The sequence below is a fragment of the Lagenorhynchus albirostris genome, chromosome 19 (genome assembly GCF_949774975.1).
Source record: "Lagenorhynchus albirostris chromosome 19, mLagAlb1.1, whole genome shotgun sequence".
NCBI classification, from domain to species: Eukaryota; Metazoa; Chordata; class Mammalia; order Artiodactyla; family Delphinidae; genus Lagenorhynchus; species Lagenorhynchus albirostris.
Genome location: NC_083113.1, coordinates 13,754,053 through 13,771,469, shown reverse-complemented (window position 1 = coordinate 13,771,469; position 17,417 = coordinate 13,754,053). Strand labels below are relative to the sequence as shown.

General features: G+C 38.3%; 1 protein-coding gene across 1 annotated transcript in view; it reads right to left on the bottom strand.

Annotated features, from left to right (window-relative positions):
* The window catches only part of FCGBP (Fc gamma binding protein), an 82,981-nt gene extending 65,780 nt beyond the window's left edge, over window positions 1-17,201 (bottom strand). The window contains exons 1-4 of the mRNA XM_060131569.1: window positions 17,173-17,201; window positions 16,951-17,043; window positions 14,707-14,833; window positions 10,817-10,944 (exon numbers count right to left, since the gene is read on the bottom strand). Coding sequence (XP_059987552.1) covers window positions 10,817-10,834 — 18 coding nt within the window. The 5' untranslated portion in view covers window positions 10,835-10,944; window positions 14,707-14,833; window positions 16,951-17,043; window positions 17,173-17,201. The remainder of the gene's footprint in view (window positions 1-10,816; window positions 10,945-14,706; window positions 14,834-16,950; window positions 17,044-17,172) is intronic.
* Window positions 17,202-17,417: the final 216 nt, after the last annotated feature.

The window sequence follows — 17,417 nt, the reverse complement described above, 5'->3', positions numbered from 1 at the left end:
CAACCAACAGGGAGGGAACTCAGCCCCACCCATCAGCAGAAAAGCAGATTAAAGTTTTACTGAGATCTGTCCACCAGAGGAACACCCAGCTCTACCCATCACCAGTCCCTCCCATCAGGAAGCCTGCACAAGCCTCTAACATAGCCTCATCCACCAGAGGGCAGACAGCAGAAGCAAGAAGAACTACAAACCTGCAGTCTGTGGAACGAAAACCACATTCACAGAAAGATAAGACAAAATGAAAAGGCAGAGGACTATGTACCAGATCAAAGAACAAGACAAAACCCCACAAAAACAATTAAATGAAGTGGAGATAGGCAACCTTCCAGAAAAAGAATTCAGAATAAAGATAGTGAAGATGATCCAGGGCCTCAGAAAAAGAAAGGAGGCAAAGACTGAGAAGATGTAAGAAATGTTTAACAAAGACTGAGAAGAACAAACACCTAGAATAATTAAAGAACAAACAAACAGAGATGAACAATACAATAACTGAAATGAAAAACACACTAGAAGGAGTCAGTAGCAGAATAACTGATGCAGAAGAATGGATAAGTGACCTGGAAAACAGAATGGTGGAATTCACTGACACGGAACAGAATAAAGAAAAAAGAATGAAAAGAAATGAAGACAGCCTAAGAGACCTCTGGGACAACATTAAACGCACCAACATTCGCATTATAGGGGTCCCAGAAGGAGAAGAGAGAGAGAAAGGACCCGAGAACATATTTGAAGAGATTATGGTTGAAAACTTCCCTAATATGGGAAAGGAAATAGCCATCCAAGTCCAGGAAGTGCAGAGAGACCCAGGCAGAATAAACCCAAGGAGAAACATGCCAAGACACATAGTAATCAAATTGACAAAAATTAAAGACAAAGAAAAATTATTAAAAGCAACAACTGAAAAAAAAGACAAATAACATACAAGGGAACTCCCATAAGGTTAACAGCTGATTTCTCAGCAGAAACTCTACAAGCCAGAAGGGAGTGACACGATACATTTAAAGTGATGAAAGGGAAGAAACTACAACCAAGATTACTCTACCCGGCAAGGATCTCATTCAGATTCGATGGAGAAATCAAAAGCTTTACAGATAAAGCAAAAGCTAAGAGAATTCAGCACCACCAAACCAGCCCTACAACAAATGCTAAAGGAACTTCTCTAAGTGGGAAACACAAGAGAAGGAAAGGACCTACAAAAAAAAAAACCCAGAACAGTTAAGAAAATGCTAATAGGAACATACATATCAATAATTACCTTAAATGTGAATGGTAAATGCTCCAACAAAAATGGTAAATGTAAATGCTCCAACAAAAAGACACAGGCTCACTGAATGGATACAAAAACAAGACCCATCTATATGCTGTTTACAAGAGACCCACTTCAGACCTAGGGATACATACAGACTGAAAGTGAGGGGATGGAAAAAGATATTCCATGCAAATGGAAATCAAAAGAAAGCTGGAGTAGCAATGCTCATATCAGACAAAATAGACTTTAAAATAAAGAACGTTACAAGAGAGAAGGAAGGACACTACATAATGATCAAGGGATCAACCCAAGAAGACGATATAACAATTATAAATATATATGCACCCAACCTAGGAGCACTTCAATACATAAGGCAAATGCTAACAGCTATAAAAGAGGAAATCGACAGTAACACAATAATAGTGGGGGACTTTAACACCTCACTTACACGAATGGACAGATCATCCAGACAGAAAATTAACAAGGAAACACAAGCTTTAAATGACACAACAGACCAGATAGATTTAATTGATATTTATAGGACATTCCGTCTGAAAACAGCAGATTACACTTTCTTCTCAAGTGCACATGGAATATTCTTCAGGATACATCACATCTTGGGTCACAAATCAAGCCTCAGTAAATTTAAGACAACTGAAATCATAACAAGCATCTTTTCTGACCACAACATTATGAGATTAGAAATAAATTAAAGGGCAAAAAAAGTAAAAAACACAAACACATGGAGGCTAAACAATACATTATTAAATAACCAAGAAAGAACAAATCCAAGAGGAAGTCAAAAAATACCTAGAGACAAATGACAACGAAAATGCAATGATCCAAAACTTAGGGGATGCAGCAAAAGCAGTTCTAAGAGGGAAGTTTATAGCAATACAATCCTACCTCAAGAACCAAGAAAAATCTCAACTAAACAATCTAATCTTACACCTAAAGGAACTAGAGAAAGAAGAACAAACAAAACCCAAAGTTAGTAGAAGGAAAGAAATCATAAAGATCAGAGCAGAAATAAATGAAATAGAAACAAAGAAAACAATAGCAAAGAGCAATAAAACTAAAAGTTGGTTCTTCGAGAAGATAAACAAAATGGATAAATCTTTAGCTAGACTCATCAAGAAAAATAGGGAGAGGACTCAAATCAATAAAATTAGAAATGAAAAAGAAGAAGTTACAATGGACATGACAGAAATACAAAGCATCATAAGAGACTACTACAAGCAACTCTATGCCAATAAAATGGACAATCTGGAAGAAATGGACAAATTCTTAGAAAGGTGTAACTTCCAAGACTGAACCAGGAAGAAATAGAAAATATGAACAGACCAATCACAAGTAATGAAATTGAAACTGTGATTTAAAATCTTCCAGCAAACAAACATCCAGGACCAGATGGCTTCACAGATGAATTCTATCAAACATTTAGAGAAGAGTTAACACCCATCCTTCTTAAACCCATCCAAAAAATTGCATAGGAAGGAACACCCCCAAACTCATTGTACGAGGCCACCATCACCCTGATACCAAAACCAGACACAGATACTACAAAAAAAGAAAATTACAGACCAATATCACTGATGCATATAGATTCAAAAATCCTCAACAAAATACTAGCAAACAGAATCCAACAACACATTAAAAGGCTCTTACACCATGATCAAGTGGGATTTATTCCAGGGGTGCAAGGATTCTTCAATACACGCAAATCAATCAATGTGAGACACCATATTAACAAACTGAATAATAAAAACCATATGATCATCTCAATAGACTCAGAAAAAGCTTTTGACAAAATTCAACACCCATTTATGATAAAAACTCTCTAGAAAGTGGGCATAGAGGGAACTACCTCAACATAATACAGGCCATATATAACAAACCCACAGCAAACATCATTCTCAATGGTGAATAACTGAAAGCATTTCCTCTAAGATCAGGAACAAGACAAGGATGTCCACTCTCACCACTATAATTCAACATAGTTTTGGAAGTTCTAGCCATGGCAATCAGAGAAGAAAAAGAAATAAAAGGAATACAAACTGGAAAATAAGAAGTAAAACTGTCACTGTTTGCAGATGACATGATACTACACATAGATAATCCTAAAGATGCCATCAGAAAACTGCTGGAGCTAATCAATGAATCTGGTAAAGTTGCAGGATACAAAATTAATGCACAGAAATACATGGCATTCTTATACACTAACAGCAAAAGATCAGAAAGAGAAATTAAGGAAACAATCCCATTCACCATTGCAACAAAAAGAATAAAATACCTAGGAATAAACCTAGGAGGTAAAAACCCGTACTCAGAAAACTATAAGACACTGATGAAAGAAATCAAAGATGACACAAACAGATGGAGAGATATACCATATTCTTGGACTGGAAGAAGCAATATTGTAAAAATGACTATACTACCCAAAGCAATCTACAGATTCAATGCAATCCCTATCAAATTACCAATGGCATTTTTTACAGAACTAGAACAAAAAATCTTAAAATTTGTATGGATACACAAAAGACCCCGAATAGCCAAAGCTATCTTGAGGGAAAAAAACAGAGCTGGAAGAATCAGACTCCCTGACTTCAGACTATACTACCAAGCTACAGGAATCAAGACAATATGGTAGTGGCACAAAAACAGAAATATAGATCAATGGAACAGGATAGAAAGCCCAGAGATAAACCCATACACCTATGGTCAATTAATCCATGACAAAGGAAACAAGGATATACAATGGAGAAAAGACAGTCTCTTCAATAAGTGGTGCTGGGAAAACTGGACAGCTACATGTAAAAGAATGAAATTAGAACACTCCTTAACACCATACACAAAAATAAACTCAAAATGGATTAAAGACCTACATATAAGACAGGACACTATAAAACTCTTAGAGGAAAATATAGGAAGAACACACCTAGACATAAATCACAGCAAGATCTTTTTTGACCCACCTCCTACAGTAATGGAAATAAAAACAAAAATAAACAAATGGGACCTAATGAAACTTAAAAGCTTTTGCACGGCAAAGGAAACTATAAACAAGACAAAAAGACAACCCTCAGAATGGTAGAAAATATTTGCAAACGAATCAACAGACAAAGTATTAATCTCCAAAATATATAAACAGTTCATGAAGCTCAATATTAAAGAAACAGGGCTTCCCTGGTGGCGCCGTGGTTGAGAGTCCGCCTACCGATGCAGGGGACACAGGTTCGTGCCCCGGTCCGGGAAGATCCCGCATGCCACGGAGCAGCTGGGCCCGTAAGCCATGGCCTCTGAGCCTGCACATCCGGAGCCTGTGCTCCGCAACGGGAGAGGCCACAACAGTGAGAGGCCCACGTACTGCAAAAAAAAGAAAAAGAAAAGAAATAGAATATTAAAGAAACAAACAACCCAATCAAAAAATGGGCAGAAGACCTAAATAGACATTTCTCCAACCAAGACATACAGATGGCCAAGAGGCACATGAAAAGCTGCTCAACATCACTAATTATTAGAGAAATGCTAATCAAAACTACAATGAGGTATCACCTCACACTGGTTATAATGGGCATCATCAGAAAATTTACAAACAAATGCTGGAGAGGGTGTAGAGAAAAGGGAACCCTCTTGCACTGTTGGTGGGAATGTAAATAGATACAGCCACTATGGAGAACAGTATGTAGGTTCCTTAAAAAACTAAAAATAGAACTACCATATAACCCAGCGATCCCACTACTGGGCATATACCCTGAGAAAACCATAATTCAAAAAGACACATGCATCCCAATGTTCAATGCAGCACTATTTAAAATAGCCAGGTCGTGGAAGCAACCTAAATGCCCATCAACAGACAAATGGATAAAGAAGATGCAGTACATATATACAATGGAATATTACTCAGCCATAAAAAGGAACGAAATTGGGTCATTTGTAGAGACGTGGTTGGACCTAGAGACTGTCATATAGAGTGAAGTAAGTCAGAAAGAGAAAAACAAATATCGTATATTAACGCATATATGTGGAATCTAGAAAAATGGTACAGGTGAACTGGTTTTCAAGGCAAAAATAGAGACACAGATATAGAGAACAAACGTATGGAAATCAAGCGGGGAAAGCGGGGTGGGTGGGTGGGGGGATGAATTGGGAGATTGGGATTGACATATATACACTAATATGTATAAAATAGATAACTAATAAGAACCTGTTGTTTAAAAAATAAATAAAATTTTTTTAAAAAAAGAAATGGACAGAGAAGCTGAATAGACACTTTCCCAAAGAAGACATACAGATGGCCAGCAGGCACATGAAAATATGTTCAACATCACTAATTATTAGGAAAATGTAAGTCAAAACCACAATGAGATATCACCTCATGCCCATTAGATTGGCTATTATCAAAAAGACAAGAAATAACAAGTGTTGGGGAGGATGTAGAAAAAAGAGAATCCTCACACACTGTTGGTGGGAATGTAAATCGGGGTGGCCCCTATGGAAAACAGCATGGAGATTCCTCAAGAGATTAAGAATAGAACTACCATATGATCCAGCTATTCCACTTCTGGGTATTTATCTGAAGGAAAGGAAAACACTAATTCAAAAAGATATATGTGCCCCATGTTTATCAAAGCATTATGTACAGTAGCCAAGATATATAAAAAACCTAACTGCACATTGATGGATTAATGGATAAAGAAGATGTGGTATATATATACAATAGAATACTACTCAGCCATAAAAAAATGAAATCTTACCATTTGTGAGAACATGGATGGGCCCTGATGTTATTATGCTCAGTGAAATAAGTCAGATGGAGAAAGACAAATACTGTATGATTTCACTTGTGGAATATAAAAACAAAACAAAAATACATGAACAAACCAAATCAAACAAAACAAACACATTGATACAGAGAACAGAGTAGTGGTTACCCGAGGGGAAAGAGGGTGGTGGGAGGGCTAAATGGGTAAAGGGGGTCAACTGTATGGCGACAGATGGAAACTAAATTTTTGGTGGTGAACATGTTGTAGTGTATACAAAAGTTGAAATATTATATTGTATACATGAAACTTATGATGTAAACCAATAAACTATATTAAAAATTTTAAATTAAAAAACTATAAGCTGTCTACAAGTAAAAGTATGGAAAAAGATATGCCACTCTAACTCTAATCAAAAGAAAGCAAGAGTCATCCTATTAATATCAGACAAAGTAGATTTCAGAACAAGAAAAATTACCACAGACATCATATAATGATACAAAAATAAATTCACCAAGAAGATTTAATAATCCTAAATGTGCATGCACCTAACAACCGAGCTTCAAAACATCAAGCAAAAAACTGATAGAACTGAAAGAAGAACTAGACAAATCCACAATTATAGTTGGAAATTTCAACACCTTTGTCTCAACAATCAATAGTACAAGTAGACAGGAGATAAGCAAGAATAGAGAGGATTTGAACAATACTGTCACGCAACTTGACCTAATTGATATTCCAAAACATTACACCCAAGAATAGCAGAAAACACATTCTTTTCAAGTGCACTTAGAATATTCACACCAAGATAGACCATATCCTGGATCATTAAAAAAAACACCTTAACAAATGTAAAATAATTCAAATTATGCAAAATTATATACACATCAAAGTATACACATCACACATACACACAAATTATACACATCAAAGTATATCCTCTGACCACAGTGTAACTGAAACAGAAATCAATATTAGAAAGATATCTAGGATATTCTCAAATATTTAGAAATTAATCACACACTTCTAAACAATCCCTGAGTCAAAGAGGAAGACTTAAGAGGAAATAGAAAATATTTTTAACTGAATGGAAAGGAAAACATATAAAAATTTGTGGGTGCAATTAAAGAAGTTTTTAGAGGTAAATTTATAGCAGTAAACACATATATTATAAAAGAAGTTCTCAAATTGAACTCTCTACATTAAGATCCTAGAAAAAGAAGAGTAGATGAAACCCAAAGCACTGAAGGAAAAAATAATAGAGCAGAAATCAATGAAATTGAAGAGGGAAAAATAGTAGAGAAAAATCAATAAAACTAAAAAGTGGCACTTTGATAGGTTAATACAATTGATAAACCTCTACCTAAACTGACCAGAGAGAGAGAGAGAGAGAAAGAGAGAGAGGACAAAAATTACCTATATTAACAATGAAAGAGGAGGGACTTCCCTGGTGGTCCAGTGGTAAAGAATCCGCCTTACAATGCAGGGGATTGCAGGTAAATCCCTGGTCAGGGAACTAAGATCCCACAAGCCGCAGGGCAACTAAGCCCGCGGGCCACAGCTACTGAGCTCGCGCGCCTCAACTAGAGCCTATGTGCCACAGACTACAGAGCCCATACACTCTGGAGCCTGCACACCACAACTAGAGAGGAGAAAACCCGCATGCCACAACGAAAGATCCCACATGCCTCAACGAAGATTCCACATGCCGCAACTAAGACCCAATGCAGCCAAAAATAAATAAATAAATAACACATATGCCACCATTAAATGAAAACTAGTTAAAAAAAAAAGAATGAAAGAGGAGATGTTACTACAGAACCTATAGGCATTAAAAGGATAATTAGATAATACTGCAAAAAACTCAATGCTCATAAATTTGACAACTGACATGAAATGGACCAATTCCTTGAAATACGTTAACTACCAAAACTCATCAAAGATGAAAATGATAACCTGAGAGCTCCTATAAGTATCAATATTAAAGAAATTGAATTTATAGTTAAATATCTTCCAAAAATAAATCTCCAGGCCCATGGTTTTACTGGAGAATTCTATCAAATATTTAAAGAAGAAATAACGTGAATTCTAAAAAATCTCTTCCAGAAAATAGAAGAGGAAGAAACGTTTTCCAACTCATTTTATGAGACCAGCATTACCTTGATACCAGAAACCGGAAAAAGACATTACAAAGAAAGAAAATTACAAATCAATATCCCCCATGAACTTAGACACAAAAATCCCTAACAAAATATTAGTGAATCGAATCCAACAATATATATAAAAAGAATAAATTTAAAAGGATATCATATAAAAAGGCCAAGTAGGGTTTATTCTGGAAATACAAAGATTGTTCAACATTCAAAAAGCAATCAATGGGGCTTCCCTGGTGGCGCAGTGGTTGAGAGTCTGCCTGCTGATGCAGGGGACACGGGTTCGTGCCCCGGTCCGGGAAGATCCCACATGCCGTGGAGCGGCTAGGCCCGTGAGCTATGGCCGCTGAGCCTGCGCGTCCGGAGCCTGTGCTCTGCACGGGAGAGGCCACAACAGTGAGAGGCCCGCGTAATGCAAAAAAAACAAAAACAAAAAAAAAGCAATCAATGAAATTCATCATATTAACAGGCTAGAGAATAAACACTGCATGGTCATCTCAATAGATACAGAAAAAACATTTGACAAAATTGAACATCCATTCATGGTAAAAAACAAACAAACAAACAAAAAACTTCAGCAAACTAGGAATAGAAACGTCCTTAACCTGCTAAAGGACATTTAGACAGATATTTAATGTTAGAAAGTCAGAATGCTTTCCATGTAATTTTGGGAACAAGAAAAGAATGTTTGCTTTACCATTCTTATTCAATACTGTATTGAGAGTCCTGGCTGGTGCAAGAAGGCAGGAAAAAATAAATAAATACACACATTGAAAAGGAAGAAATAATATTACTCAGTCATTAAAAGGAACAAAATTGTGCCATTTGCCGAGACGTGGATGGACCTAGAGACTGTCATACAGAGTGAAGTAAGTCAGAAAGAGAAAAATAAATATCATATATTAACGCATATATGTGGAGTCTAGAAAAATAGTACAGATGAACCTATTTGCAAAGCAGAAATAGAGACACAGACATAGAGAACAAATGTATGGACACCAAGAGGGGAAAGAGGGGGGTGGGATAAACTGGGAGACTGGGATTGACATATATACACTAATATGTATAAAATAGATAACTAATGAGAACCTACTGTATAGCAGAGTGGAAAAAAAAGAAGGTACAATCTGTTTGAAGGACATATATTAAATTAACCTTAAAAATGCATTCCAATATACAGTAGGTGCAGACAAATACTGTTTGATTCCACTTATATATACGAGGTACCTAGAACAGTCAAATTCATAGAGTCAGAAAGTACATTGGTAGATGCCAGGGACCCCCCTCGAGGGGGAGGGGGAATGGGGAGTTAGTGTTCCTATCTTTTTTTTTTTTTTGATGTGGACCTTTTTTTTTTTGTCTTTATTGAATTTGTTACAATATTGCTTCTGTTTTATGTTCTGGTTTTTTAGCCCTGAGGCATGTGGGATCTTAGCTCCCTGACCAGGGATCAAACCCACACCCCCTGCATTGGAAGGCGAAGTCTTAACCACTGGGCCACCTGGGAAGTCCAGGGGAATTACTGTTTAATGGGGACAAAGCTTCAGTTTAGGAAGGTGAGAAATTCAGGAGATGGATGGTGATGAGAGTTGCACAACAATGTGAATGTACTTGGTGCCACTGAACTGTACAGTTAAATATGGCTAAAATAGTGTTTTATATTATGTGACTTTTACCACAATAAAAATATATTTTAAAAAAGAAAAGGAAGAAATAAAACAATCTCGGGACTTCCCTGGTGGTACAGTAGTTAAGAATCCGCCTGCCAGATTTTGACAGATCAAGAGGAAATACACCCAAGCAGCCCCACCCACACCTGGGCCTGATTTAGACAATGAGATTATGGACTTTGAACAGATACTATGATGGGATAAGGCTCTTGGGGACCTTGGGAGGGGGGATGTATTTTGCATGTGGTAGAGACATGATAATTGGTGGCCAGAGGGCAGACTGTGCTGGACAGGTGACCCTCATGATGCTCCTGGTTTTCACACTCTTGTGTAACCACCTCCCTTTGAGTGTGGTATAGCCTGTGGCTTGTTACCAACCAATAAAATATGGCAAAGGGGACGGATGTTCATGATTACACATATATGATGATATGATTATGTTATTTAAAGTTACTTAAAGGCACAGTAGTACCTGTTTTTCCTCTTTCCCTTGCTCTCTTTGAGGAAGCAAGCAGCCATGTTGGGAAACCCCATGTGATGAGGAACTATAGGCAGCCTCTGAGAGCTGAGGGTGGCCTCTGGCCAATAGCCAGCAAGAAACGGAAGCCCTCAAACCTGCATCCCCAACGAACTGAACTCTGCCAACAACTCGAGTGACCTTGGAGCAGATCCACAGTTAAGCCTCAGATGAGACCACAGCCCTGGCCCTTATTGCAGCCTTAGAAAACCTTAAACAGAGGACCCAGTTAAACTGTGTTCAGGCTCCTGACCTGCAGAAACCATAAGATGAGGAATGTTTTTGTTTTAAGCTGCTAAGTTTGTGACAATTTGTTATACAGCAATAGATGATTAATACAGCATTTGCCTGACCCTGATAGTGAGTGTCTCCTTAAATTTTGCGCCCTAAGCGCCCCCCCGTTGCCTCACCCTGGTTCCAGCTCTGGTGTGAATTGTGGTTTAGGATGTGTGCAAACACAGTACCTGAATGAGCAGTGTCATTGGGCCATTCTTATCAATTTCCAGGATCTCTCCATTTTTCGTTCCCACCAGGATATGTCCATGTCCCAAAGTGATGGCACGAATTGAAGGGTTATCTTCCAAAAGCAAGCCTGAGGAGGAAAAAATGCATTTAATACTGCAAATGTTGTATTTAATATAATAAAAAATAAAGCGATTGTAATGATTAAAAAAAAAAAAAGAATTCGCCTGCCAATGCAGGGGACACGGGGTTCCAGCCCTGGTCCAGGAAGATCCCACATGCTGTGGAGCGACTAAGCCCATGTCCCACAACTACTGAAGCCCGCACACCTAGAGCCTGTGCTCCACAAGAGAAGCCACTGTAATGAGAAGCCCACGCACCACAACGAAGAGTAGCCCCCCGCTCACTGCAACTAGAGAAGGCCTGAGCACAGCAACGAAGACCCAACACAGCCAAAAATAAATAAAACTAAAATAAAAATAAATTTATAAAAAAAAGGAAAGAAAACAATCTCTATTCATTGATGGCATGATGTGTAGATGATCCCAAGGAATCTACATACTCTTAAAACTAGTAAGTGATTTTGACAAGGTCACAGGATAATGTGCAAAAGTAAATCATATTTCCATATACTAGGAAGCAAAAATTAAAAATAAAAAAATTTTAAATACCATTTGTAAGATCATTAAGTATATGAAATACATAGGGATAATTCTGACCAAACATGTATAAGATCTGTACACTAAAAACTAAAAAACAGTGCTGGGAGAAATTAAGGTATACCTAAATAAGTAGAGAAATATATTGAGCTCATAGATTGGAAAATACAATGCTAAGATGTCAGTTTTCTCCAAATTAGTCCATAGATCCAATACGTTCCCAAATCCAATCCTGTAAGAATTTTTTACAAAAATTGAAAAGCAGATTCCAAAATTCTTATAGAAATGCTATGTATGTAGAATAAACAAAATAACTTTGAAAAATAAGGATGAAGTTGGAAGACTTCCACTACTGAACTTTAAGATTTATAAAGCTATAGTATAAAGCTTAAGACAATGTGGTATTGGTGTCAAGATAGAAAAATAGATCAGGAGTAAAAACAGTCCACAGAGAGATCCACACATGCATAGTCAATCGAATTTTGACAAAGTTTCAAGGTAATTCACTGGGAAGAGTTTTTTCAACAAATGGTGCTGGAACAACTGGGTATCTATATGCAAAAACATAAACTTTGATCAACACTTTGCACCATATACAAAAAACAACTCAAAATGAATCACAGATCTAAATGTAAAATATGAAACTACAAAACTTTTAGAAGAAAACATAGAGGAAAAATCTTTGTGAATTTCCATTAGGCAAAGTTTTTTAGGCAAACTGAGAGCATGATCCATTAAAAATTTGATAAAGTGGATTTAAAAATCAAGAACATCGGGCTTCCCTGGTGGCGCAGTGGTTGAGAGTCCGCCTGCCGATGCAGGGGACACGGGTTCGTGCCCCGGTCTGGGAAGATCCCACATGCCGCGGAGCGGCTGGGCCCATGAGCCATGGCCGCTGGGCCTGCGCGTCCGGAGCCTGTGCTCTGCAATGGGAGAGGCCACAACAGTGAGAGGAGGCCCGCGTACCGCAAAAAAAAAAAAAAAAAAAAAGGGCAAATGATTTGAAGAAGCACTCCACCAAAGATGTATGGATGGTAAGAAAAAAAATGGCTCAACACTGTTAGTCACTAGGTAAATTCAGATGTAAACTATACCTGTTAGAATGTCTAAAATTGAAAAGACTGATTCAAAAGTCAGGGAGTATTTGGTGAGAATGTGGAGCACTGAGAACTCTCACACTGCTAATGGGAATGTAAAATGGTACAACCACTTTGGGAATCAGTTTGGCAGCTCCTTAAAAAGTTAAACGTACACCTACCATATGACCTAGCCATTCCATCCCTAGGTATTTACCCAAGAGAAATAAAAGCACACGTCCAACTTGTATATAAATGTTCATAACAACTTTACTTGTAATAGCCAAAGACTGTCAATCAATACAATGGAACACTCAGCAATAAAAAGGAATGAACTCTTGATACACACAATAACATGGATGTGCGAATAATGCTGAGTGAAAGAGTGCATACCATATGATTCCATTTACATAAAATTCTAAAATGTGCAAATGAATGAGAGTTTTTGGACATGGAGGCAAGGAGAGGGCAGGAGGGAGAGAGTACAAAGGGACGTGAAGAAAATTTTGAGGGTAATAGATATGTTCATTATCTTGACTCTGGTGATGGTATTGCGTGTACATGTATGCCAAAACTTATCAAATTGTATACTTTGAATATGTGCAGTTTATGGTATATCAATTATACCTGTTTTTTTAAAAAGCACTATTTTAAATAGCTTGAAAAATTGTATTAGGTATAAGTCTAGCAAAATATGTGCCGTGTCTGTATACTGAAAGGGACAAACACTAAAGAAGGAAATCAAAGAACTAAATAAATGGAGAGACATACCACTATTATGAATGGGAAGACAATATTGTTAAGGTGCCAGTTCTCTCCAAATTGATCTATCGATTTCATGCAATCCAAATAAAAGTCCCAGTAGCAGTTAAAATAAACAAATTATATAGACATATGTATAATATACATAAGCTATATGTATAACATGTATGTGTACACATACACACATATATAAGAATGAACATACAGAGAAAAAGAGAATGATAAAGCAAATGTGTTCAAATATTAACATTTGGGGAATCTGGGTAAAGAGTATTTACCAGTCTGAGAAGTTTCTGAAATTTCGAAATAAAAAGACTTTTGAGAAGGGTTTATACTGTATTGCTTTGTTGTCTATTTTTTTTTAGGTGTTACATATTTTGTGAACATAGGGCATATCATTAAATATTCTATACCACTTTTTAAAATTGTGATAGCCTATAATGGATGGATGGTTTAAAGGTTATTTAACCAATCATTTATTGTTAGACATTTACATTTGCTCCTTCCCAGAGTTTAATACTTACCTAACCTTTACTCCATATTTTTGCTGCCTTCTGAATAGTTCAGACCCCTCCCTCCACTTCTACCCTGGGACTAAGTAAATCTCTTCCTTCCTGGGCCTTTGATAGTAATACTGGGGACAGGATATAAACCTAGACCAGGTGTCATCTATCTACTATACAAAGCCCCCAGATGTGTTTTATTTGGCTTGCATGGTGTTTTTGTGTTTGAATTTGTTGTCAACATTTAAAAATTAGAAGACTTCACTTGACAGGGACTTCCCTGGAGGTCCAGTGGTTAAGACTTCGCGCTTCCACTGCAGGGTGTGCGGGTTTAATCCCTGGACCGGGAACTAAGATCCCACATGCTGCACAGTGCGGCCAAAAAAATAAAGGACTTCACTTGAAACTCTAGATTCTTGACTTCTGTTGAAACACCAGATCTGGCAACAATAGGCCAACACTCTGGCATGGCTATTGTGGCTGGAGTTGAGTTTCAACCACTCTCTGTAGATGAGGAATAGGTTCTCTGCCAGCCCAGCTATCTTTACAGACCTGTCTGCTGGCTCCTGTATGCACTTAGCCTCACCCAGGGCTCTAAAGACACAGATTCATGAATCCCCTCACTCAAAACAAGAGCTGCTCAGGACTTCTGTTAGAAGGCAGTATAGTCGAGAGGAAGAAAGCCCTGGCCTTAAACCAGGAGAGTTAAATTTTAGTCAGCTGGGCTGGTCCTGGCTTTAATATGCCCACTGTGAAATGACCTAGAAGTGTGGTTCTTAACTGGGAGATGGAGGGGAGGGTCATAATGATAGGGTGCTAGGAAAGGTGGGTCTAGCTTGAAAAATCTCCCTAAATGATTTGATGTCCTCCTTTTTGAAAACAACTGGCTTACCTGTCAAAGATCATCTGCAAATCCAAATGATAGGCTCTGGATTTGAATGCCAGGTTCTACCATTTACTTGCTGTGTAATCTTGGGCAAGTGACTTCACCTCTCTGAGCCTGGTTTCTCATGTAGGACCTGAAAAAGAAAGAAGACAACAGCTCCCATTTCAAATCCCACTTGAATCTGAGATTAAATCATGATATATATAAGACACGCATGAGTCCCTGGCACAAGGTAAGGACTCTGTATAAGTGGTTACTTTTACTACCCCCTAAGATTGTTGTGAAGATTAAATGAGATAATGAGGTAAAATGCTTAGCAAAGAACCAGGTACATGGTCAGTGTTCAGGAAATGGCTACTTATGATTATTCTCCATAAAGATTCCAAAGGGATACATTGATTTATCATTGCCAAAGGTAGCAAAGAGAACTTGGAGACAATTTGACTGGGCTTGGGGGAATAACTCATAGACTCTAAGACTCAAGTAGAAATCTGGGATGCCTTCTGGGTGTTAGACAGAGATATGAAAGATGGAACTGAGGGTTGTCAATGCAGAGAAAAAAGGAAGGACTTGTTGCCATTGTTTTCCCTTTTTTGTGGAAATAAAAACACTGGGACCTTAAACTAGGAAGACAGGGACCAGATCTGATTAATCTCTGGGTTCCCCCTGTGTAGGGCTGACACTGAGCAGGAACCACTGACTTTCTTTGACTTAGTGGAAGTGACTTTCTCTTGTCTGAGCCTCAGTGTCCTCATCTGTAAAATGAGGAAACGCAAACCGACCCCTGAAAGTGTTGTAAGGATTCAGAGATCACGGTTTGGATATTGCCTGGCTAAAAGTACTCACACAAAACGGTGTCTAGTGTGACAACCCACCACACACCGCTGAGAATGGCGGAAAAAAATTTTTTTGCATTCTTTTTTAATATTCTTTTCCATTATGGTTTATCACAGGATACTGAATATAGTTCTCTGTGCTATACATTAGGACCTTGTTGTTTATCCATTCTAAATGTAATAGTTTGCATCTACCAACCCCAAACTCCCAGTCCATCCCTCTCCCTTCCCCCATCCCCCTTGGCAACCACAAGTCTGTTCTCTATGTCTGTGAGTCTGTTTCTCTTTTGTAGATAGGTTCATTTGTGACATATTTTAGATCCCACTCATAAGTGATATCATATGGTATTTGTCTTTCTCTTTCTGACTTCACTTAGTATGATAGTCTGTAGTTGTATCCATGTTGCTGCAAATGGCATTATTTTGTTCTTTTTATGGCTGAGTAGTATTCCATTGTATATATGTACCACACCTTCTTTATCCATGTCATCTGTGGATAATGTCATCTGTCGATGGACATTATGTTGTTTAGGCTATTGTGAATAGTGCTGCTACGGACATAGGGGTACATGTATCTTTTACAATTATAGTTTTGTCTGGTTATATGCCCAGGAGTGGGATCGCTGGATCATATGGTAATTCTATTTTTAGTTTTCTGAGGAACCTCCATACTGTTTTCCACAGTGGATGCATCAACTTACATTCCCACCAACAGTGCAGGAGGGTTCCCTTTTCTCCACACCCTCTCCAGCATTTGTTATTTGTAGACTTTTTAATGATGGCCATTCTGACCGGTGTGAGGTGGTATCTCATTGTAGTTTTGATTTGCATTTCTCTAATAATTAGTGACGTTGCACAAAAAAAAATTTTTATGACAGACTGTATCAAATGTATGCTCCACTGGTGGGAGTGTAAGTTAGTACTATCGTTTGACAGTGACTGCTAAAGCTAAACACATACCTGCCCTGGAGTATATTCCCATGTTTACCAAAGAAATGTATTAGAATATTCATAGCATCAGTATAGCCCCAAACAGGAAAATATCCAGTTTTAGGCATATTCACACAATGGAAACCATACACAAATGAAAATGAAAGAACTATCCCTACACACAATATGAATCTCACAAACATGTTAAGTAAAAGAAGGTAAAAACACAGTACACACTGTATGGGTCCCTAGAGAGTTTGAAACAGACAAAGTAATCCATGCTGTTAGAAATCAGGTAAATGATAACTTTCAGAGGGGATGAGGGTGGCAGAAAGAGCATGTGCAGAGCTTCTGGGGGCTTCTCTGTTTGGTTTTTTGATCTGAGTATTGGTTATATGGGTGTGTTTACTTTGTGTAAATTCGTTGAACTGCACACTAATGATATGTATACTTCTCTGTACTTATACTTGAATAAAAAGTTTACTTGACAAAACTGTAGCTGGTGTGATGAACAGCGGCCAGAAGAACAGGCTTTGAGGACAGACAGATCTGGGGCCCCGCGCTCTGGTTTCTTTCCCTGTAAAAGAGGGAACATAATGTCTGTCAAGATTCGATGAGGTGAGCATGTAAGACTTAAGCACAGGGCCTGGTCTATATAGGCCTGCAGTTCTCCTGCGTGACCCAACTCCTGGCACCGCTGCCTCACCTTCTCCAGCCCTAACGCGTGGGTTCTACTTGATTCACGGTAATGAAGTACCTGGTAATGGCAGGCTTGGGGCTCCTCACCCCCGGGATGGAGCCCGGTAAGAAGTGTCATTCTCAGGGGCAGCCCCCGTCTTCCCGCCCCCGCGCGGGGAGCAATCCTCGGCTGCAGCCTACTTGGAAACCCCCTAAAAGAGCCCCTCTGCGAAACCCGGCCAAAGGCAGCTCCAGGCCCGCCACGAAAGATAA